Source organism: Callospermophilus lateralis, chromosome 3, assembly GCF_048772815.1.
Source record: "Callospermophilus lateralis isolate mCalLat2 chromosome 3, mCalLat2.hap1, whole genome shotgun sequence".
Taxonomy (NCBI): domain Eukaryota; kingdom Metazoa; phylum Chordata; class Mammalia; order Rodentia; family Sciuridae; genus Callospermophilus; species Callospermophilus lateralis.
Genome location: NC_135307.1, coordinates 120,629,748 through 120,653,665, shown reverse-complemented (window position 1 = coordinate 120,653,665; position 23,918 = coordinate 120,629,748). Strand labels below are relative to the sequence as shown.

At 36.1% G+C, this 23,918-nt stretch overlaps 1 protein-coding gene and 1 non-coding gene across 3 annotated transcripts; one reads left to right on the top strand and one right to left on the bottom strand.

The window, feature by feature from the left end:
• Positions 1-185: 185 nt before the first annotated feature.
• On the bottom strand, positions 186-23,489 carry Morf4l1 (mortality factor 4 like 1). 2 transcript variants are annotated; one of them, XM_076851225.2, is made up of 13 exons: positions 23,388-23,489; positions 18,151-18,197; positions 15,678-15,745; positions 11,804-11,920; positions 10,594-10,680; positions 9,151-9,231; positions 6,072-6,097; positions 5,506-5,594; positions 4,620-4,721; positions 3,191-3,279; positions 2,549-2,721; positions 2,091-2,175; positions 186-548 (listed from the first exon to the last, which is right to left on the bottom strand). In XM_076851225.2, the coding sequence occupies exons 1-13, from the start codon at positions 23,425-23,427 to the stop codon at positions 464-466; spliced, it is 1,089 nt and encodes a 362-aa protein (XP_076707340.1). In that variant the 5' UTR covers positions 23,428-23,489; the 3' UTR covers positions 186-463. The 2 variants fall into 2 exon arrangements, with proteins under 2 accessions (XP_076707340.1, XP_076707341.1); XM_076851226.2 differs by lacking the exon at positions 11,804-11,920 and having other exon boundaries at positions 23,388-23,488.
• LOC143396041 (U6 spliceosomal RNA) lies at positions 14,505-14,612 on the top strand. The gene has a single exon (XR_013090932.1). It is a non-coding gene; the product is annotated as a U6 spliceosomal RNA (small nuclear RNA).
• Positions 23,490-23,918: the final 429 nt, after the last annotated feature.

Genomic DNA, 23,918 nt, shown 5'->3' with positions numbered 1-23,918 from the left:
GACTTGTGAAGGATGGGCTCTTTACTTTAAGCACCATTAAAAAAAAAAAAAGGAGCACAAATGGATGAGTGTGTTCAGTTATATACACTGAATTGAACCTTTGGCACTAGGAATCAGAGCATTTTGTCATATAGCATTAACACATATTATAAAAGTGCGTAGTGTCAAAGGAATAGAACCACCAGCATTCAAAAGCAGCTTTGTCAACTAGGCAAACACTCTACAGCATGTCTCTCTGTTGTCCATCATTGAATACACTGGTAGCAACTTTGAAATGAAATTAAAAGAAAGGAAAAAAGGAGCAGTAACCCCTTTTATTTTCTCTGTTTAAATTCAAACAGAAAACAAACATCAATTTTGTTATACACTAACATCTTCAAAGTACATCATTTGTACAAGAGAAGGACTAAGAACAAAAATGTGTTTACAGAGATCCAAACACAAGTGAATGAAGTACACCTCCTCACACTGCTTTCCGATGGTATTCAGGAGGGGCGACTTCATAATCGCTGGCACTAAACAAAGTTGCAGAATTCTTTGCCAGGTACCTAAAAATTAAATGTTATTCATTAACAAATTTTTAAAAATCTTTATCTTGATACAAATCTTTTCCTACATAACATGGATTATACATAAGCCTATTAACATTTTACTAAAAATAATAATCACTACCTCACAGAAAAACCAGATTAATTATAATCCAGGCAAAGAGATCATATAACATACAGCTATAAAGAATAAAGTATCCTTCCTCATTTCTAAACAAGGAGGAATTTTTGTCTTCATCAACTTTGAACAATTCTTAACAGCTATTATCCTATTATATGGCAGTATTACCCAAAAGGTAGTAAATTTTTGCTTTCAAAGGAAACTCAAGCTGGGCATGGTGGTACATGCCTATAATCCCAGTTCAGAAGGCTGAGGCAAGAGGAACACAGGTTCGAAAATATAACTTAATATGACCAAGTCTCAAAATAAAAAATAAAAAGTGTTGAGGGTGTAGCTAGGTGACACAGCACTTCCTTGGCATGTGAGAGGCACATTGGCTTTGATCCCCAAGAACTATAAAATTAAGTAAGTAATTAATTAAGGTCCAGAGAAGATAATTATCTTTAGCAGAACAAAGGCCATAGATTCCCCAGGTCCATGTTGCAGTTACAAAGTTTTGTTTTGTTTTGAAATAAAATGCATGGTTATTGTGCAAAAATCCAAGTACGGAAATTTTCAAAGTAGAAAATAAAAACACTAACTTTTCCTACCAGTAGGCTCAAGATAATTAACTATGACTCATATATGGAAAATCAAATGTTTTGCAAAAATTAAATTGTTTCTCACCAAATGAGGGGAATTATACCACGCCTTACCACTACCAACCATGCCTCACCACTAGTAAAAAATTTAATTTTTCTTCAACTGACAACATTGCTATCTTTCCTTACCAGTATGTGGAGCAACCTCATCATTTAAAAGCTGCTTGGTTGTTCACAATTCCCCGTTATAAAAAAATGCTCTTTCCAAAGATGAAGCAACCAGTATTTCCCTTTTCTCCATTTCTTCAATCTTTTATTTGTTTTTTTGGTGCTGGGGATTGAACCCAGGGCCTTAAGGATGTGAGGCAAGCACTCTACCAACTGAGATATATTCCCAGGCCCATTTCTTCAATCTTTTAAACTGAGATTGAAGAAATGGAGAAACACCTGTAACAAGAGGTACTTTAACGATCAACAATTTCTATTTTATTACACTGTTGAACATGCTTTAATGATCCCTTCTACTACTGCCATTTCTATAAATCTCCTGTGACACACTTTTCATTAGTTTGTTCATCCTTTTACTGAATAAAGAAAACATGTCTTCTTTGTGAATTAAAGGTAATTCTTTTATACACAACAGTACCAGAATATGAAAATATTACTCTACATTTTTTAATAGGTTTGAGATTTAAGCACTTATATGCCAACTCTATCATTTGTTCCATTAAATACCTATTCTACATTGTTTTAGCAATTAGTACCAATCTCTCCTATCTCACCAATTTTTAGTATATCATACCAATTCTTGCGTCTAATTTCAACCACACTTAAACTTACTTGAGGAAATCATGAAGATAATTCAGTAATAAAGCAAGGCTCTTCTCATCCAGAGGTGTATAGGCCAACATTGCTCCAATTCGTACTACAGAAACAAAAGAATTTAGCAAAGTTACATATAAAGCAGCAACATAATCCCAGTTCAATTATGTGAGCAAATACAACCATCAAAATTTGAAAATTACATGATTTTAAAACAAGTTTTGCTATTTAACTTTTAGACAAGAGTTCAAATTGCAATGAAGCTGTGCGGATTTGTCCCTCCCATTTTTGTGGTGCTGGGCATTAAACCCAGGGTCTCCTGCATGATAGGCAAGCAATCTACCACTCAGCTATACCCCTAACCCCTGTAGTCAGGGTTTAGAATGTTAATGATTTTACCCCTCACTCATTTAGGGAACACAAAAAAATTATTAAAAGCTAATAAATAAAATCACATTTTCCAAAAGGTATATTACCAAATAATCTCAGTAGATGTGGCGCTCCATACACCTGGGACATGGGTGCATCAGGATGATCTGCAAGGATTTCGGCATACTGTGGTCTCTCAAATTTGTAGAGCAGTTGAGTGCCCAGCATTACATTGAAGTATTCTTTTATTCCTGCCACAACTTCATTAACAGCATACTCCCTGAAAATGAACAAAAACCATTTATTTCCACAACTGGTCACCAAAAACTGAAAAAGAAATTAATCCAACCAACTCAAGAGTAAGGAATTCAAGGACAAACTAGTAGTGAGAAACTACTACAAACTACTGCTGAGATTTTTTTTCTTTTTTAAATAAAAAATTTAACAAGGATACATAAAATAAGTTTCAGAAATATGCTGAAGCCAAGTTTGGCCCTCAAAATAAGAGGATTTTTATACTTTCAAATGGTTAAATTTTAAATGATTCCATAAGTACCTATACAACTGCTTCAATTTTACCTAAAATATTCACTATTTGAGTCTTTAGGAAAAGTTTGCCAGCCCCTGAATCAAACCAGTGAAATTCTAATGATGGTACTAATATTCCAAAAATATAACTTTGGAGATTATTTGGGAATAAAAATACTTAAGAAAAATTCTCTAAGTGTATTAAAGGGGTTAATTCTTACTTATTATCTGTGTTTCCTCGAGATTTCTTATAATTTGCATAATCCTCAAGAATAGAATCCACATTCTTCTTGGCAGGAAGATAAAAGAGCTATGCAAACGAAACAAAAATCTACATAAATACAAATATTCTTTTTCTGTGAAAAATCGTACTGGTAAGCTTTTATGCAACAAGAGTTTCAAAATAGGAGAAGGCACTATTATTCAGCCCTTGAAACATGGATAACATTGCTAAGAACTACAATCTTAATTATATTTAGCTCCATTTAAATAAGCTAGTGACTATCATACTGATACAGCTTTGTTTTGTTTTGTGGTGCTGGGGATTGAACCCAGGGCCTTGTGCAAGGTAGGCAGGCACTCTACCAACTGAGCCCCTGAAGATACAACTCTAAAACTGACAATCTGCTGGTCATACATATAATCTCTACATATAGAATACACCACATTTCAATGATATTATGAAGGCATTATTTACTGTTAGCATCTTATGTGCTAGACTCATTCTGAAGCAGTAACAGAACTGTCTTTCTTGTCCTCGTTATCAATACTATAAGGTAGGGACTATTATTCCACTAAATGTATTAAAAACTAAGGCACAAAATGATCAAGGAGCTTGTCTGAGGCCATGGCCATTAAGAAGGAGAGCCATAGCTTAAATTTTGACAGCTTAGCTGCAGCTGTATAATCCTCCCAACAAATCAGAATTCAGACCAAGACCACATAATCTATAGTCTCTTGAGTCTCACAGTCATCAGTCATCCATAACCTCCAGCCCTACCTACACCATTTGTCTGTTTAAAGAAATCATTGAATGTGTTCTCATTCTGCATTTAAGTAACTATTGTGGGGTTTAACGTGTCCCTCTCTACTCAACAGTCCCATCATATAAAGTAGAAAATGAGTCCTAGAACCTTAATGAGATTCAGGTTCTTCTGCAGAGAATGCTATGTGTAGAGATAGATATGTGCAGATCTTTCATTTTCCAATGACAGACCAATAAAAAATGATTCTCTTAATTTTCTGGATGAATTCCAGCCCCAGCAACCTCAAAATATCAGCTATATCCAACATTCTTTAAAATTGTCATAAAATAATTACATATTTTATTCCTCTCCAAGTGCTTTTTTTTCCTGAAGTAATTTTCAGTCTCTCAAAATATTATTTATCAGTCATGCTTCAAACTTCAAGTATCATCTTCTTTGTGCTCACAAATACATAGCACAGAGCTTATAATCTGTCTAGTTTTCAACTTACCTGTTTTTTTTTTTTTTTGAGAGAGAGAGAGAGAGAGAGAATTTTTTTATTATTTATTTTTTAGTTTTCGGCGGACACAACATCTTTCTTTGTATGTGGTGCTGAGGATCGAACCTTGGCCGCACGCATGCCAGGCGCGCTACCGCTTGAGCCACACCCCCAGCCCCAACTTACCTGTTTTTGTCTGGTAATTAAGTCCCAGTCATCAACAAGCCATGGTTTTAGCTCTTCAGGAATCTTTACTTTAACTTCAACTCTGTTCATAAATGTTTCTTCCTAGTAAAAAAAACAAGAAATAAAAATAAAACCTTTCTTTGCTTAACAACAACTCTTAAAGACTTTTTTGTGCATGTTTACTTTAAGGTAAAAATTCTCGGTGAATTTCCTTTTGAAAATGGAGCATTTTGGCTTAGTTTTTAGTTTTCCCATTCATTGTAATGTTCACATGAGCACCCCAAATACAACTATAAAGGAACATCATTAATTTATAAAAGTTGTCTTCAAAATCTGTCCCAAAGTACTTATTTTCAGAACATATCAATGTTTGTTAGTAAGTTTATAGCTAGTAACTACTGTTACTTAGAAACTTCAACTTCAGTAATGTTATGTCAATTAGAACTCTTATTAACAAATTCATTAACTTTGCATATTATATATAACAATAAAACACATTACTATACAACTTAAGTAGGAATCTTAAAACTATTATATTCATGCACACATATGTGAAACTCATAGGATTTCACAGTATTTGCCATGGTTTTATTAAACCATGCTGAAATTTAATAAACCATCTGTTGTGATCCCGTAGGTCTACCCAATCTAACACAAAGACATAGTCTTAAACACTGATGACAAATTGAAGGTAGGGATAATCTAGAGCTACACATGGAAACAAAGATATATACAAATATATCCTTTACCCCAAAATAGGAAATTTCATTAGTTAAGCATGTTAGCAATGCTTTGGGGAACCAAAGTTCTATGATTACTTCTTGTTGTGACATAACATGACTTAGACTAGAAATCTAACAAGCTATTAAAAAACTTAAAATCTTACATTTTCAACAGTAGGATCTACCCGGGCCCTTTTCTTCCGAGGAGGCTGAGGTGTCTCACTGGTACTGCCACCATCTCCATTTCCAGGTGCTACAAAAGGGGTGGGGATTGGTGGGGGGTAGGTTGCAGGGGAGAGGTAAGCAAATAAAAATAAGAAACTCTATAGAAAACAAACTCTTAACATGCCTTCTTTATTTCTCCATCACATGGCTTGTTATTTGAATCTAAGAATCATAATTCTACGTGAAACAACTTTTATGAATATCTCCACCAAACATTTAGTACAGGCTATACTTAATAATATCACCATCTTCCATTATTAAAAACATGAGACTAAAGCAGATGAAAATAATGAAATCCTTACTAGTTTCTCACGGTTAAAAAAAAAAAAAGAAAAAGATCAGTTAGGCCTCTACCACTGTGTACATTTCCGGGGAGATTCATATTTGAGACCATTAATAGACATATTAAGCTTACTTCAAAATGTCAGTTTTTAAAATAGTAAATTTAAAATACAAATGCTATAAAGACAAAATAGGTTAATTTAAAGAAAGTTAATATTCTTACTTTTCTGTTTGTTCTTTTTGGTTTTCCTAAAGGAGGGGGGAAAAGGAAAAACAAAGTTATTTCTAGTAAACTATTTGAGTTCCCCTTTATCGTGATTAAATTCACAAAAAAATACTGTCTTTATGGATGAGGTACTTAAATCATAGTTTAGGGCTCAAACACAAGTATTTTTATTGATGTTTAATTTCTCATCTTCCTCCACAAAATGGAAAAAATAAACCAAGAATGCTTTAGGAGACATACTTCCAGAATTACGTGTTAAAAGTTCATAAGAATTTTTATTAGTTCCACCAAAAAAAGGAGTTTTAAAAGCTGTAATACTTTGATTATTTTCGTTTTCCTTTCCAAAACACTACTTTTTGATTTTAGATTTGTACATTCCTTAAACACCAATCATGTTAGTCCAGTGATCTAAACTTTTACTTTTTTCCCCTAAAACTAAATTCCCTCATTTTCAATACTATACTTTCCTCCTAAAGCTGATGTATCTCTATCTATAATAGCAACATAATTTGAGTCTATTTATATCTGCCAAATTATAAAAGTTTTGTCTCTTTGCATAATTATTTCCAAAACACAAAAACCATTGACAAATATAATCTACAATTATACATTACTTCTAGTTGAATCTTATCATAACACCTGAATCTTGTTTTTTATTGTTCTATAAGTCTTGGGGCTATCCCCCTGCCAGAAATCAAATTAACTTACGTTTGGTTATTGAAAAAAAATTTGAAGTATAGGCTTTTCCCTGCCTCTATAAAGTTAACATTCGTAATAGAATATTATGGGGACAGTATTTGAGTCAAGATAAAACATAAAATTTACTTATACATGCTAACAATAGATGAAGACAAAGAGAAACCAAGAGACTTTACATTCAATCTTTATTCACACTCTATAAAATTAAAAATATTGACAACTGATCTCAACTCTGAAGAATCTATAAACTGTACTTCAATGAATCCTAGTAGTAAGGGCTATCTATGTACTACTGCTTCAACATTCTTGCTCATTTTATTAATGAAGCATGCAAACTTGTGTCTCAAAATGTGCAATGTTTCATACAATACATTGCTGATATTTGATTTATATCATCAAAACAGAAACCGCTAGATTGTAGTTTGTTTACATAATAAACCGGTAGATTCTATTTTGTTTAAGTTCTTGACTCACTAAATAATGAATCACCAAAGCACAGCCTACATTAAGCCTAAATGCCAACAAAATTCACATTCCCTATTGAGAAACATGCATCCAAACATGAAAAAACCTATACTTCTAAAGTAGTGAATGTAAATCTGATTCTCCAGGTATCTTATAATAGCCAGAAGCATTAATATGTATAGAGAGAAAACTATATACAGTTACCAAAAACTGAAGATGCACTAGCACAAAACTGGACACGAAAGTCATATTAAAACCTCAAAGCAAAATAAGAATCCTTAAAATAATAATAACCCTTAAAATCCCCATCATATTTAATTGCTTTTTTTTTTCCTGGATGAGGGATGGCACTGGGGATTAAGTACAGGGTACTTGGGCTGGGGATGTGGCTCAAGCGGTAGCGCGCCTGCCTGCCATGCGTGGGGCCCGGGTTTGATCCTCAGCACCACATACAAAGATGTTGTGTCGGTCGAAAACTAAAAAATAAATATTAATAATAAAAAAAAAAAGTACAGGGTACTTTACCACTGAGCTACATCCTTAATCCCCTACGCAGGCTAACCTCGAACTTGGGATCCTCCTGCTTCAGTAGTTAAAAGATCCAGTAGACAACTGTCAAGGTTTCCATTTTTCAAGGATGAGAACTTTCAATCTAAAAACTTTACCTCATGTAGTTACTCAGTCATTCATAACATTTTATACTCAAATACAAAAAAAAAAAAACTTAGGCACACTGCCACTTTTAGCACAGTGATAAAGAATTATAAACCAAAGTTTTACTTACTGATAAAACTCCATTTTTCTTTAAAAAAAAGAAAATGAATGCCTTTTAAGAATTCAACTGCTAATCAAATTCTAATGAATACTACTGCACAGTCACTTTCCAAAGAACCAGAACATAGAATATTTATATGAATCACCCTGAAAAAATAACATCTAATCCTTGCCAAACTAATTATATTCTCACAATAAAATATTAAAGCCACTGGCCCTCAAAACGTATAATTACCTTTTATCACTAACACTTAAGACTTTAGTAAAAAAGATCGTTAACTCTAAAACCATGAGTAAAGATTTCTCTGGTTTCAAAGAAAAGTAAATTCTTCAGATAAATCACACTTGAAAGCACGTTTTCCTTTAACGAGAAGTGCATGAGGGGCTGGGGGTGTAGCTCAGTGGTAAAGGCTTGCCTCACACATTCTCACCACAGCATATATACAACAACTTTTTTGTTTAAAAACAAAAACAAAAACAAAACCTTAAGGGGTGGGGGTGGTGTGCGTGACCATTCATTAAAATGACTTGTTTTTCCAAGAAAAATATTAAAGTAGAAAATAAGCATTTCTGAAAAATTGTTTTTCTTTTTTTGGCCGTACTGGGGGATTGAACCCAGGAGCACTTTACCACTGAGCTCCCAACTCTTTTAATTTTTTGAGACAGTCCTGCTAAGTTGGCTACACTAGTCTCGATTAGATTTTAAGTTCTAACCGGGATTGAACCCAGGAGCACTTTACCACTGAGCTCCCAACTCTTTTAATTTTTTGAGACAGTCCTGCTAAGTTGGCTACACTAGTCTCGATTAGATTTTAAGTTCTAATCATGTTCCAGAGTTGTTTTTTCTTTTTATTTTTGTTGATGGTACTTGGGTAACGGAACACAGTGGCACTCTACCACTAAGCCACACCCCCTGCCCTTTTTACTTTTTGAGACAAGTCTCACCAAGTTGCCCAGACTGGCCTCAAACTTGCAATACTCCTATCTCAACCTTCTAATAGCTGAGGAACTTGGATTACATATGTGAGTTAATCATACCTGGCCAAAAAGTTTCCACTTTCAATAAAATCTAACACATAGTGAGCATTAAGTTTGAATTATAAAACAGTATGCAAAATTAAAACAAAGAGCTTCTTACACTTCAACATTTTTCTGTTGCAGACCAGATGTCTTCTTTCCTGGAGCAGCCCCTCTCATCTTCCCCTCTGCATACTGCTCCCTTCAAAAATAATTACAATTGGGATCATCATAAAAACAAGAAAATAACTAAGAGGTTCTCCAGGGGTAGCCAGTGGTTGTGCCTTTTGTAGGTTTCCCCTTTCCTTAAACCTGAAGATGTCTCCTCCAGCCTGTGGGCAGCATGCTCAGAGTCCCAGAACTTAAGACATTGTGTTTAGTTGCAAGGATTTCTCCATGTATGTTGTTGATGGTACTTTTGTTACTGTTTTAAAGGGTGCACATTTGTGATGAACATTATAATAGAATTTAGATTATACACTTGAAAAAAAGGGGCGGTGCTTGGGTTGTAGCTCAGCAGGAGAGCGCTCACCCAGCACCTTCGAGGCCCTGGGTTTGATCCTCAGCACCACATAAGAATAAATAAATGAAATAGTTTTAGTTCAACTACAACTACAAAATAAACATTAAAAAAATAAGTATTTATGTAAAAAAAATGAATTGTGCCAGCTTAATGTCAATCTAGAATTTATATTCAAATCAAGGTTCCCAAGCTTATACACTTCTGGAACCAAGTTTTTAACAAGTTAAACAAATGACAATATATTTACAAAAATCAAAACTCAGGCAAAAATGTAAGGCCTAATATTTGGCTCTTCCACATCTACCAAAATTAAAATCAATGTAGTAAAGAGTGACCGTAATAGGTGTCTCATATAACTGAAAATTCCATTTCTGTTTTAAAATTCACTAATCCAAATGTTTTCTTTTAATTTGATTCCAATATTTTTAGTACACACTTCAGCTTTAAAAGTAAATGAGGGCTGGGGATGTGGCTCAAGCGGTAGCACACTGGCCTGGCATTCGAGGGGCGCTGGGTTCGATCTCTTATTTTTATATAAATAAAAAATAAAGATGTTGATCCACCAAAAACTAAAAAAAAAAAAATTTTTAATTTTCTCTTTAAAAAAAAAATGTAAATGAGAACAATTATCTTACAAACCATACACACATAGTCTGAAAGAGTCCCTTCTGCCCTGTTCCCAGAGATGGAGAGATATGTAATAACAGGAATACCTCATTTCCCCCACCAATTGTGCCTTCCACAAAGCTCAAGAGGTAAGACAGTAGTCTTAACAATGAGTTTATACCTATAGCAATTCCCAACTACATGCAGCTGTGTTTTCAACCAACCTCTAAAGACAGTTGCAAACAATGATAGGTTGCTATTTCCTTTACCTAGAAAAAGCTTGTCTGATTACTTGAAGTCAAAGGCATAACACAACGACTGACACGTACCTATAATCATTTTATAGGCAGGCAGGCAGCCAACATTGATTCCCATTGCTCATTCTTTGTCCCAAATCTAATTCACTTCTATATTCATTTCTCAAAACAAACTTACTGATTGGCTTTTTGGAGTTCTCGCTGTTTCTGCAGATTGGTGTCCACGTACTTGAGCACTCTGCTCTCTGGAACCCATTCATCCCAACTGAAAAGGAATAAAAATATTATTCAAAAACATTTTCATGATGATTCAGACTCTATCCTCCAATTAATTTTTAAAGATCCAAGAGGCAAGCCCTTGGATTTCTGAAATAATGGGAAATGGTACTACAAATCCATTCTCAACTAAAATGAAAATCTATTTAAAGTTGTTTTGTAAAGAAGGAAAACTTCATGTTCTGAGAAGCAGCATTCCAAATTTAAACTGCCAGAATTTAAAAGATTATTCAAATCAGTTTTAGAAACAGCTAAAGACTGTCTAAGCAATTAGCCTATGGAACGAAAATATCTTAAAATTTTTCAACTGCCAAAGATGAAACAGAAGTTCATAATAGGGGCCGGGGATACAGCTCAATTAGTAGAGTGCCCGTCTACCATGCACAAAGCCCTGTATTCAATCTCCAGCACCAAAAAAAAAAAAAAAAAAAAAAAATTATAATAAATTGACCTAAACAAAGAAACAAACAAAAAACCCTAAAATCAATTATCTTGTTACTTATGTGTAATAACTAAATTACACAGCTCTCTGACTTATTTTCACCACCTGTAAAATGGGGGATAATTAGATATTAAGTACCTATATCTCATAAGGTTATTATGAGAATGCATGCAAAATACTTCAGTATCCCTGACAAAAAAACAAACAGTATATGTCAGAAACACATTAGAAACTCTACCAACACTCACCATCTAGATTACTCAAATAAGTTTGTACATTAAAGTATTACAATGATTTACCAGATTATACCACTCTATTTTCATTCATTCACATATGAATACACAAATTTCCAAGGCTGACCAGAGGACTTTTTTAAACACTAAAAGGTAGAATAGAATCACTCTATTATAATGTTGACAAGGCATTCTGGCACTTCTGCTGGTGTTCATTTAAGGACAATATTTCTTAGGGAATGATGAACTTTTTGAACAAAGTGAGCCTTTTCTCCTGCTGATGGAGCTCCTTTAGTGACACAATTAGGTGTGTTCTCAAAGCAATGTCTTTAACAATTTCCCACCTCTGACCTCTTATAGAATATAGTCAAAGGAAAAATAAATAAAAAGCAATCCTCAACACCATTCCTAGAGAAAACTTTAAAACATGCATTTACCTAGAGGTCAGGAGGGGGTGGTGTACTGAGGGAGCTCCTTCAGGAACAGGAAAAAGGGCTACAATATCCTCACGTGTCTTCAAAGTTTTTTCAGAGCGCCTGGGCCTCACAGCACTTCTGATACAGATAGCATAGTACAAAGTAATCTCAGTAACTAGGTGCAGAATTTAGCTTAAGCTTTATTAAGTAAGATTCATTTACAAATGGAATATTTAAATGTCTGTGTCAACAAATTCCAATAAGGTTTTTGAAAATTTAGATATATCTTAGTATTCTATTGTGCTTGTGAAAGTATACATAAACTAAAATTTAAGAAAATTTCAATTTGGGGATTGAAGTTTTATGAATTATTTTTTAAGAGAGCCTACAAACCATTATAAAATGAAAAAATCTTTTTTTTAAAGTATACATTTATATCTATTTCAATTCTCCATAAATCAAAGGGAGCTATTGTTATTTGCCATACATTTTAGAGACTTACAAATCCCTTCCCCCAAAATGTACGCAATGAACACACCTTAATGTAAAAGCCAAGTCATACTAGTTCCCTTTATAGGTTAAGAGCTGAAAATCCTTGCCAAAACCAAGGAAAATGAAATGGACAACATCCTCTGCTCTGAGGAGTACCTTCACAAGAATAACAAAATGGAGGCCAAACACACACAAAAATTTTTTAGGTCAAGCATAAAAGAATCTCAGAATTTTCTGAAGTAGCTTGTGACTAATTCTCAAAGCCACAATCCATGAGCAGACTATAAAAAGTATTAAAAACACAACATACTGCCGGCATTTGATTAACTCCTCCACCTTTCAAAGTGGATTTAAGAGTTTCCACCTGCTTCCTAAAGATCAATTTTTTTAAAAAATTATGTTCATATACCAAATTCAACCACAAAAAAATGCATCTCCAATACATTAATATACTTTAATAGACTTTGGAGTCAGGGAGATAAAAAGCCTAATATCTATTTCGGGGAGTGGGGGTGAGGGAGAAGTGATGGAAATGGGAGAACAGTAGAATGAATCGGACATAATTTTCCTATGTTCACATACGAATTACACAACCAGTATAACTCTATATCATGTACAACCACAAAAATTGAAAGTTATGCTCCACGTATATGTATGATGTCAAAATACATTCTACTGTCATGTATAACTAAAAAGAAAGAAAAAATCAATAACAAAAAAAAAACTGACATATAATGACATTTCTTTAAATTTCCTGAAGTGGAGGGGAAAAAAACATCTACAGAAACCAACCATTCATTTATTTCTGGACTATAATCCATCAAATGGGAAAAATGATTGTTTTTTTAAACAGTGAAGTCAGGAAATACAAGTATTTGGTATTTTCACGATTTCTGAGGAAGTACAAAAGCCACTTAAAATCCAGTCATTGAACTATACACATCTATATGTAATTTTATACAGAATACTTTATTAAATAAGAAAAGTACACTTATATATATACTTTATTGTATATTATATATGAAAAAGAGTCAAGCACAAAAAATCATTCACAGCTATTAAAGTCAAATCCTAAACAGTTCTTTAAAAGTGTGAGAAGTTGGGCGCTGGGGTTGTGGTTCACTGGTAGAGTGCTCACCTAGCATGCATAAGACACTGGGTTCAATCCTCAGCACCACATAAAAGTAAAATAAAGATATTGGGTCCACCTAAAACTAAAAAAATATATATATATTTTTAAAAGTGCAAGAGGTTGTGCTGGGTTTGTGGCTCAGCGGTCAAGTGCTTGTCTAGCACATGTGAGGCACTGGGTTTGACCCTCAGCACCACATAAAATAAATAAGTAAAATAAAGGTATTATGTCTACTTACTACTAAAACAAGCAAAAAAAAAAAAAAAAAAAAAAAAAAAAGCTGAGAGGTAGGGAAAAGTAGGTCTACCCATAAATTTGCTTTGCTTTTGATTTCCTGAATGGACTCTGAACTTTCCCGCACTCACATTATGCATATTTTCTTTCCCACAGAGAATGGAGAGTCTCATTAATAACTAACACTTTCAATTTAACTGAGTATCAGTAGAATATCAAAATATGTATCTGAAAACTAAAATGCAGTTTTAACACTTCATTTTTTAAAATGGAGAGAAAGCTGAGATACACCAGGATCAAGATGAATTTTTCTGTTTCTGCATATCAATCAATTTAAAATCAGTTTACATTCTAAAACACCAAGACAGTTTTCTCCATTATTTTCCTAATTTCTCAGTATTTTAAATATAAGTCAATAAGATCACTCAAGTAATAATATTGCCTACTTATTATTAGAAACACTTTATCATTACCATGAGAGAATTTTCTAGGCTAACTAAAACTTTCTCATTTAATACAGTAGGTTACATGTGTAATTTGTGCATTAATGTATGTAAATCATATTCCACTAAAATAAAACATACCTTCTCATTTAAAAAAAGAAAACTCAAAAAAGTTATCAGAACGTACATTCATGCATTTTAGATTTCTACCTTTCTATAGCTGTACCAATGGAAGTTAAAGGTCTAATATTCCCTGTTAACAAATTTAACATATAAAAAATTTTTCCTAATGAAATAAATTTAGCTGGGCACAGTGGTACATGCCTATGATTCCAGTGACTCAGGAGGCTGAGGCAAGAGAACCCAAAAGTCAACATCAGCCTCAGCAACTTAGGAAGACTCCATCTCAAAATATTTTTAAGTGTTTGCTCCTGCAACACATATACTAAAAAAACTAGAACAATATAGGAGGTTAACATGGCCCTTGCCCAAGAATGATACGCAAATTTGTTAAGCATTCCATGTTTTTTTTAAAATATTTATTTATTTATTTTAGGTGTGGATGGACAACACAATGCCTTTATTTTTATGTGGTGCTGAAGATCGAACCTGGGTCCCACCCGCGATACACGAGCGCTCTACTGCTGAGCCACAATCCCTACCCACATTCCATGTTTTTTAAAAAAATAAACAAAATAAAAATTTAAATAAGCAACAGGTATAGCTTTGTGGTGGGGAAGGGTGCTGGGTTGGTCACCTGGACAGAAGACTATAAAAGATCAAAGTCAATGTGCCAATAAATTTAGTAGAAATTTTCCAAAGCAACAGCACCATGCCTGGGTCAGATGACACAAAGCATTAAGTTACTAGAAACAACTCCTAAATAACTAGTTCCTGGTTAGTTGTTTTTGAAGCAAAGAACATCATTAATAAAAGTAATTAAAAACCTCTCATAGTAAAAATTACAAAAGGCCCAAATAAATTTATTAAGATGAAATTATTTGTGGGCCCCACGATATTTCTAAACCTCACAAAAATGGGTTGTTCAATTCTGTCACATTTTCAAACCAACTTTTATACTGTTTCCTTTTTCACACAGAAAAACCCAACTAGTTCTGAGTCTAACTGCTTGAAATATACATAGTCATTGGGTTGATGCCAAGGCCAAAGTACCCTAAAATGTACCAAACTGTAAAAAAAACAGGCTGCTTCTACTCATCATTCAACCACTATTTGACATCACACTAGAACCTAAAAAATTCTCCCAAAACTCACATACATTATAAAATAAAATGGTTACCAGTACACACCTATAATCTCAGCTAATGAGGCTGAGATGGGAGGATCAAGGTCAAGGCCAGCCTTGACATTTATCAAGACCCTGTCTCAAAACAAAAAGGGCTGGGATGTAGGTCAGAACTAGAATGTTCCTGGATTCAATCCTCCAGTACTGCAAATAATCAAATGAAATGAAAGGCCTAGTAACTCTCATTTCTAATCATTTCTTCATATTAAAATGGCTTATCCTTGCTTCAAAACATACTATATTACATTAAAACATCACAAAAATTGCTTTTAAAAATCTAATACTCACTTTTTATTCCAACCACTGTAATGTATAAAGTATTTCACTTGTTTGTCCTTTATGGCAACCTTAACGCACTGAAATGAAAAAGACAAATTCACTTAGAAATATTAAGAAACAAGAGATGCTTCCTAAATAACTTTGAAGTATCCAATCTTTCAAGGACAACTACACAAACTTTTTGACTATTGACTCTAAACACTAAGATTTTAAAGAACTTGAGTTACAAAATTGTAAATTTTGTTGGTCAAAAGGCCCATAGCATAAAAAGTTACCCCAAAATTTAAAATTAATAAGCAAGGTAAGCTATCGAAGCACAGCTAATGAAAGCTATAATTGGGCTTTAAAAAGAAAAAAAACTGTATTCAGGAACTTCATTTCAAAATGATCTAATTAGCTTATGAAAGGCAATATACTGATTTTTTTCAAAAAAAAAAAAAACAGCTCTAAATTCCTTCAAAAAAATCAAATCAAAACCAATTAGCAAAGTCATTAACTCTGACAAGAGATGATTATCTGATTTTGGATTTAAAAGTGTTCAAAAGGAAGTCAAATAAACAACAATTAATTCAATATCCATTTAAAAAGTTATTTGCTAGAAGTGTTTTATTGCCAGAGAGAAAACCCAACCAGTTTAAAGTTGAAGGTAAGTTCCTAAAACAGAAATAACACTCAAAATATCAATCTTTAACAGGATTAGTAATTCTATAAACATTATCTATTCATTCAAAACACAAATAACAAAAAGTGAAAATGGTTAGCAAAGAACTGACAATTTATAATTATGCTAAGAATATTTTCACAAAGAAACTATCCACCAGATATTTATGTAGAAATGCCCTTGAACATCATATTATTTTGTATTTTATAATGTGCATAGGTTACCCCCCTCAGTTTTGGTGGTACTGGGATTCAACCCAGGGCCTGAGTATGCTAGACAAGCACCCTTAACACTGAGTTACATCAGCAACCCTATGTTCAACTTTTAAAACACTTTAGTGTTTAGATGTATGTCTTGTACTGCAGCTGTAGCTCAGTGGTAGAGTAGGCTTAGCACAAGCAAGGTCCTGGGTTCAATCCCCTACTAATTTGTTAGTAAAAAATTTGTACTTTAAAAAAAAAAAAAAAAAAAAGTTATCAGAAGCCCAGGTACAGCTCAAGTCTGTAATCCCAACTGCTCAGGAGGACTGAAAGTCTAACATCAGCCTCAGCAACTTACCAAAACTGTCTCAAAATAAAAAGGGATGGGGATGTAGCTCACTGGTTAAGCGCCCCTGGGTTTAATTCAATTCCCAATATTAAAAAAAAGAAAGTTATCAGAAACGAAACATTTTTTGACTTGAGTACAATGGTACATGCCTTAATCCCAGCCACTCAGAAGGGTAAGGCAGAAAGATCCCAAGTTGTAGGCTTGCCTGGGCAATTTAGGGAAATGGCATCTCAAAACAAAACCTGCAGGGGGCTGGGGATATAGCTCAGTTGGTAGAGTGCTTGCCTTGCATTGCACAAAGCCCTGGGTTCCAGCCTCAGCACCACACACCCACACACACCAAAAAAAAAAAACAAAACAAAACAAAAAAAAAAAAAACAAACCTGCCTTCCTACCCCCTTCACACAAAAAAGTGCTGAGGATGTGTAGCACAATGATAGAATGCTGGCCCAGCATACACAAGACTCTGAGTTCAATCCTGAGCACCACAAAAATAAATTAATTAAACAAAATGCATTATTTATCTTTGGCTAAATGTACTATACTGGCTTTTATAACCTGAGCATACAATGATCAAGGAGGGAGCACACCTGTCAGGTTTTAAAAGTAGCCAGTGCACCAACAAGTATATTGTTTTTAGTATTTTCAGTTACCTTTTTTTTAAAGAGAGAGTGAGGGGGAGGGAGGGAGGGAGAGGGGGGAGGGAGAAAGGGGGAGGGAGAGAGAGAGAGAGAGAAAATTTTAATATTTATTTATTTTTTTAGTTATTGGCGGACACAACATCTTTGTTTGTATGTGGTGCTGAGGATCGAACCCGGGCCGCACGCATGCCAGGCGAGCGTGCTACCGCTTGAGCCACATCCCCAGCCCTTCAGTTACCAAACAATCAGCTCAATTTTTATAAAACAATCAGCTCAATCCTTACTCAGCAGATTATATTTGCATATAAAAGTAACTGGCAGCCCTCCCTTATTAACTACAAAATACTATTTCCTCCCACAACCTTCACTTTCTATCATTTTCCTCAAATGCTACTTTACCTAAAGAGTCTTCTCTAAGTTAGGTAAGATACCATGAGTAAGAAATGTTTTAACTTGTTTGACCCACTAAGTAGTAAAAAACCCAGAACAAAAAAAAAGGGGGGGAGGTGCAATCTATGAAAAAAAAAGCAACTCTCCTACTGAACCCAACAAAGAAAACACTGAAATTTGATATTAGAAGTCAGATTTAACCAATAGTTTTGGCCAACTTCTCAAAAGGAAGATTTCATACCTTTGCTTCATAAAGGAGAGGCCCATGAAAGCACAGCACTCGCTCACCTGTAAAAGTGAAAAGTATTGCATTATTTCTAAACCCTTTCCATATATAGATTCAAATCTGAGAACCATCACATTTTTTTATGATAATCCTAGTAATATTAGGAAAAATGGGTAAAGCACAGGGAGTAACACTTCATATTAAACTTCACTATAAGCTTATGCCAGGGCATATAAAATAAACCAAAACAATTAGTGTTAGCAATTTATTTAAATCATCAACCGCTAAGCAAATAATTATTTACTGCAGCTACCTATTGAGGAGGATGATCAATTTGTTCTAACAGTATAATCCAGAAATCCAGGGGGGTTTTTTAAGTTATATATATCTTATTTATTTTTATGTGCTGAGGATGGAACCCAGTGCCTCACACATACTAGGCAAGCGCTCAACCACTGAGCTATAACTCCAGCCCCAGGAATCCAATTTTTAAAATGCTTTTTCATGTATTTTTGTAAGTTTTAGGAATTTAAACCTCCACCTACATCTCTACTTCCCATGCTTTTACTTAGCAAAATATTCTACACATTGAAATTTCAATGTGCATGCAAGTTGGCTGAAATTTTAAGGCATCATCTGCATTCATTCCTCAAATACGTTCAATAATGTACAATGAACAAAACAATAGACAAAAAAAATCCTCATCTTTAGAACTTACACTATATATTGAGCTCATCGTTAGAATAATAAAACCATACAAAATCTCAAGAGTGCTATTGGATGAGACATCTCATCTCTACTGATAAAACAAATCATGCAGGCAATTTCTGGTAATTGCCTCAGATTACACTTGGTATGCAACAGAAAGATCTCACACAATTTTCTGTCCACTTGGTTTCAACACATCCAGAGGCAATTAAAGTATATTCAACAGGGTCAAACTGCTTTAGCTGTAAAAACTGAAATAACCTACTAGACCAATTCTAGTTAACTATAGGTTCCACCATTTTAAAATTACATGGTATTGCTTTTAAAGCATAGCTTTAAAAGAAAAACATGATTTATGGATATACCTTCAACCTGAAATAATTAATTCAACAGCATATCTTAATATTTCTCAATACAGTTATCTGGGTTTGTATGTGACCTATTGTGCAAGGCACTGACAGATTAATAAAGGACCCTCACACCTAGACAAATAGGTTTGTACAATTTCCTGGATTTCATTCAATAACTACCTTCATAAGTAATAGAAAGAATGCCTAATGAGCTACTTGGGAGAGTCACAAAGAAGGAAGATAGTGTAAACAACTCAGTACAAAAGCACTGAAGTGTTAACCACTATCAGAAATACTTTGCAGTTCACTACCCCTGGAGAACAGGATAAATATGTGAAAGTCACAAAGATTATGAAATATGAAACATCATATAGGTCATGCTATGAAGTCTGAATTTCATCCTACAAAAGAATTCCCAAAATTACTCAAAGATCTTTTAGAGTATTTTTCAACTATGTATTTAATTTCAAGCCTCACCAGAGACAGAATCTCTTATTAGACTCTGCAGTAACTTCACTTTTAAATCAAAATTCTCATAAAATCTTTGTGCAGTTCCTCTTTGAAGTATTACTGCTAGAGGCTACTGGGCCTATATCCAGCTTGAATTTTAAGGTGATTAGAAATAGATTAGTCAAAAACTTCTCCAACATCCCAAGGACAAGAACCAAAATGGGTAAACTACTTTGCTAATCAACAGTAGCACCAAAGATCATATATGGATCTCATTTCACTTTCCAGACATATTTTCAAGGCGTTCTGAAATAGCATACTTTAAAAAAAAAAATCTTGACTGCTGATACCAAAACTACTGCACGGAGGCCCTCTTGGATCTCTAGTTACCTATCCGTAATAGCTACCTGAGGAGTATAAACCATGATTTAAAAAGAAAGAAAAAAGCCTATTTTTCTTGGCAATGGACAAAAAGATTGGGAAACCAGCAACCCACTGTTATCAGATAGGAAACTTTCTCCACCCTAAATGTTTTCTAATATCAAACTACAAAGGTAATTCTGCCCCAAATGCTGTCAAATTCAAAGTTTTCCATTCTCCCACTGGTTGGTACTTTCTAGGAACTTCACTCAGTGTCTTAATTCCTGACAGAGTCAGTCTTCCCTCAAACAACGACTAGATGTCCATGATTTTTTTATCCCATTGGGGGAGGTGGCAGGGTGGGTACTGTGGATTGAACCCAAGGGTGCTTTACCACTGAGCTACATCCCAAACCCTTTCACTTTGAGACAGGGTCTCACTTCAATGCCCAGGCCTGCTTTCAACTTGCCATCCTTCTATCTCAGCCTACAAAGTCACTGGGAGTGGCTGGGATTACAGGCCTGTGACACTGTGCTATCCTATGCTTTAACAGAACTTCAAGTAGAAGACCAAGTTCTGTGCAAAAAAGTCACTCTGCTTAAACTGCTAATGGAAAATACATTTCACTGTGTAAGGAAAAACTTTTGCATTTATAAGAATTTGGGGGGGAAAAAAAGAATTTGGGGGGAGAGGGACTGGGGTTGTAGCTAAGGGGTAGAGTGTTTGCCTTACATACAAAAGGCCCTGGGTTCGGTCCTCAGCACCACATAAATAAAAAAAATTAAAAGAATTGGGGGGGAGAAACATCTTATGACAATGCTTATTTCTACTCTTCTACAGCATTTCAAGATAATCTTGTTAGCACTAAATATTTTTTCAAAATATTCTCTTAACATCTTAAAATTTCTCAAAGGTGATACAACTCAGCTTCAAAATTCAAATGAAAACATACCTGGAAAATAACTGTAAATGTAGAAGACCTTAAATAGCTTTCACAATCTTGCCCAGGGGTGTCTTTGTTCTTACTCTTCTCCAATTACACCACTATAACCAGCACAGGGATTCTGGTTAGCTGTTATTCTCCACCTCACTCTAACATCCTTCTAGAACTAAAGCACTTCCTTCCTCCAAAATGGACACCCTTGATTGCCTCTCCGGAGGGATTCTGCGATTAAGTTTTTGTACTGATAGCCTGGTGAAGCTTTATGTCCTCTCAGAATATTTTAATAAATACATAAAACACACCAAATTACAAAGGAAAACAACTGTTGAAGCTGTTTTCAAAGCTATTTTAAACACTGCTTTCTCTAATATTAGGGAGTCCCTTATTTAATGCAGTAAACAAGATTTAACTGCTAAGCCAATTAACTACCATAATTTTGAAGCAATGAGCATAAATAACATATTAATAATAAGCCAGGTGTGGCGGCACATGCCTGTAATCCCAGCAACTAGGGAAGATGAGGCAGGAGAATTCCAAGTTCCACATCAGCCTCAGCAACTTAAAAAAAAAAAAAAATTAAAGGATATGTAACTCAGTGGTGGTAAAGGGCCCCCGGGCTCCATATCCAGTACCAAAAACAATAGCTTCATATATTTTTCAGGTAACAGTGAAACATAAAAACGAACAGCTAATACTTCTGTTTTCTTTTGTGGGGAGGATGTAAATTGATAATTGAAATAATAAATTTCAGCTAGATGATAAACACAATATTCTCCCCATTCAAGTTCACAGACCATTTTCATTATACCCACTGACTAGTGGTAAAGTGCTTGCTTGGCATATGTGAGGCCCTGGGTTCAAAACCCGTACCACTTAAAAAAACAAAGAAACAAAAACAAAAACCTTGTTCTGAATCACCTAGAAGAATAAAGAAATCTATAAAAAGTCAGTTTACCCAAATGAGAGAAACAGATATTAATGGCCACCTATCACCAAAAACACCCCCTGAAGCCCCTTAAATACATCATAGTTTCAATATACTTGTTTGGATTTTATGATTCGTGGAAGTAATTTTAACGTATTAAAAATCTGAAAACTCTGGGCTTGGGTTCAGCCATAGAGCGCTCACTTAACACGTGTGAGGCCCTGGGTTCGATTCTCAGCACCACATAAAAATAAATAAATAAAATAAAGGGATTGTGTCCAACTACAACTAAAAACTAAAATATATATATCAAAAAAATTCTTGAAAAATCTTAAATGAGAAAATTATGCAAGCGTTTGGACATGGAACTTATGGTAACTGGCATGTACATCCATAGAGAAAGGCAGTTTTACAGCGTTCCTCTTTGCCTACAGTTTTACTTCCTTTTCAGTTTAATCTTAAATCTCCACCCAAATAGATGGGCTGGAAGCACTGGAACAGCTATCTTCACTGGAAGTCAGATTCTAACGTCAGTAAATCCAAAATAATAATAAGCTTTCCAATTATTGTGAATCAAATATTACTGCAACTGGTCAAACTGCTGTATTTTTTAAAATCACGTTAAGACCAGGGACTTAGCCCTTAACACTGAAGTCGCTTTTAATTATTGTTTTACGAGCGACCGTACAGGAAGAGCGCACTCACTTTACTGTAGGATTTAGGCGCGGTGCTCTGGAGTGAGCTAAAGTGATGCCTTCAGGCAACAACAAACTGACGGAAACGCCCCACCCGCTCCACGGGATTTTTTTTTCCCCCTTAATCCCCACCCACCACTGAGGTAAACGTTAGCACCGGGTCTGCGCGAGGTCGCCGTGCATGGGGGCGCTGCATCTACCCTGAAGCGGCGCCGGCGCACGGCGCCGAGACGCCAGCGGCCATGATGGCGCGGCCATCTTGCAGCGGCCATTTTACAACGCAGTTCTCCCGCCCCGGGGCGCCAAAGCAACCCCCACGCTCCACAACAACATGTCTCCATCGAACATTTCAACCATCCCGAGGAGGGTTGAGGGTACTCCAGACGGCCCGGGACCGCCAGCCGTTGCTGACCACGAGGCCAGGAACCCGGCGCGAGCTCGCAAAACAGGCGCCGCTCCCCCACACACACCGCCACATCACTTCCCCTAACCGCCGCCATGGCGCCCCAGTCGCCTCCCTACAATAGGCTGCTTTCTCCGCGCCCTCTTCCTCAGAACAATAACATGCACGAAGGCCTTGCCACGCGCTAAGCGCTCCCTCTCCACTCCGAAGCCCTAGCTATGCTTTCGCTTCACAAAACCTTTTTAACAGATGACGCACTAAACTCACCCTCTGCAATGCGCTTTCCCCGCACAAAGCAAAGCCCGCCGCCTTCTCTGGGCGCGGCTCGCGCTTCGCTCGGCCCGCAAGCCTCGACCGTCCCGAGCCCGCCTCCCTCCCCTGCGCCGTTAGATGCCTTTTCCCAAGGGCACAGACTCACCCTCCTGGAATTTCGGCTTCGGGTCCTGCTTGGGCGCCATTTATAAGTGATTCGCCGCCTCCTCCTTCTCCCACCACCCCCGACTACCGCCCCCTACTCTCTACCCCACCCAACTTCGCGTCAGACGCGCCGTCAGGAACAGCCAGCTCTACATCCTGGGCCCGATTTGCCAGCGCCCGTAGACCTCACAACACAGCGACCCGCGCACCCGCCGCTCCAGCCAACGGCTGCCCGCCGCGCACGCGCCCCTGCGCCCGCGCTGTCCCGGGGCACGCCGGGATGCGTAGTTCCGAGTCCGTTGAAGTGCAGCCGGGGGAGGGGCGGGCGCCCCTCCTCCACCTCGAGTCGCCTCTCCCTGCGCCGCGCGGGCCTGTTGGAGCCCGGAGCTGATTGTGTGCGTCGTTAGGGCGGGGTGGGGGTGGGGTGAGTAAGGCACTGGACCCTCCAGGACCAAAGAACGGCAAAGACCCGGTGCGCGTCCCCGCAACAAAAAATAAAGCCACACAGACTTGGGTGTTGAAGTGGCCAGGG

Coding starts and splice junctions, on each gene's coding strand:
- Morf4l1 (XM_076851225.2), bottom strand. CDS start 23,427: ATGGCGCCCAAGCAGGACCCGAAGCCGAAATTCCAGGAGG. Junction 10,681..11,803: donor CACCCCCTCCTGACCTCTAG/GTAAATGCATGT, acceptor ATTCCTTTTCAG/TTGGGATGAATGGGTTCCAG. Junction 2,722..3,190: donor CGAGGAAACACAGATAATAA/GTAAGAATTAAC, acceptor GTTCATTTTCAG/GGAGTATGCTGTTAATGAAG.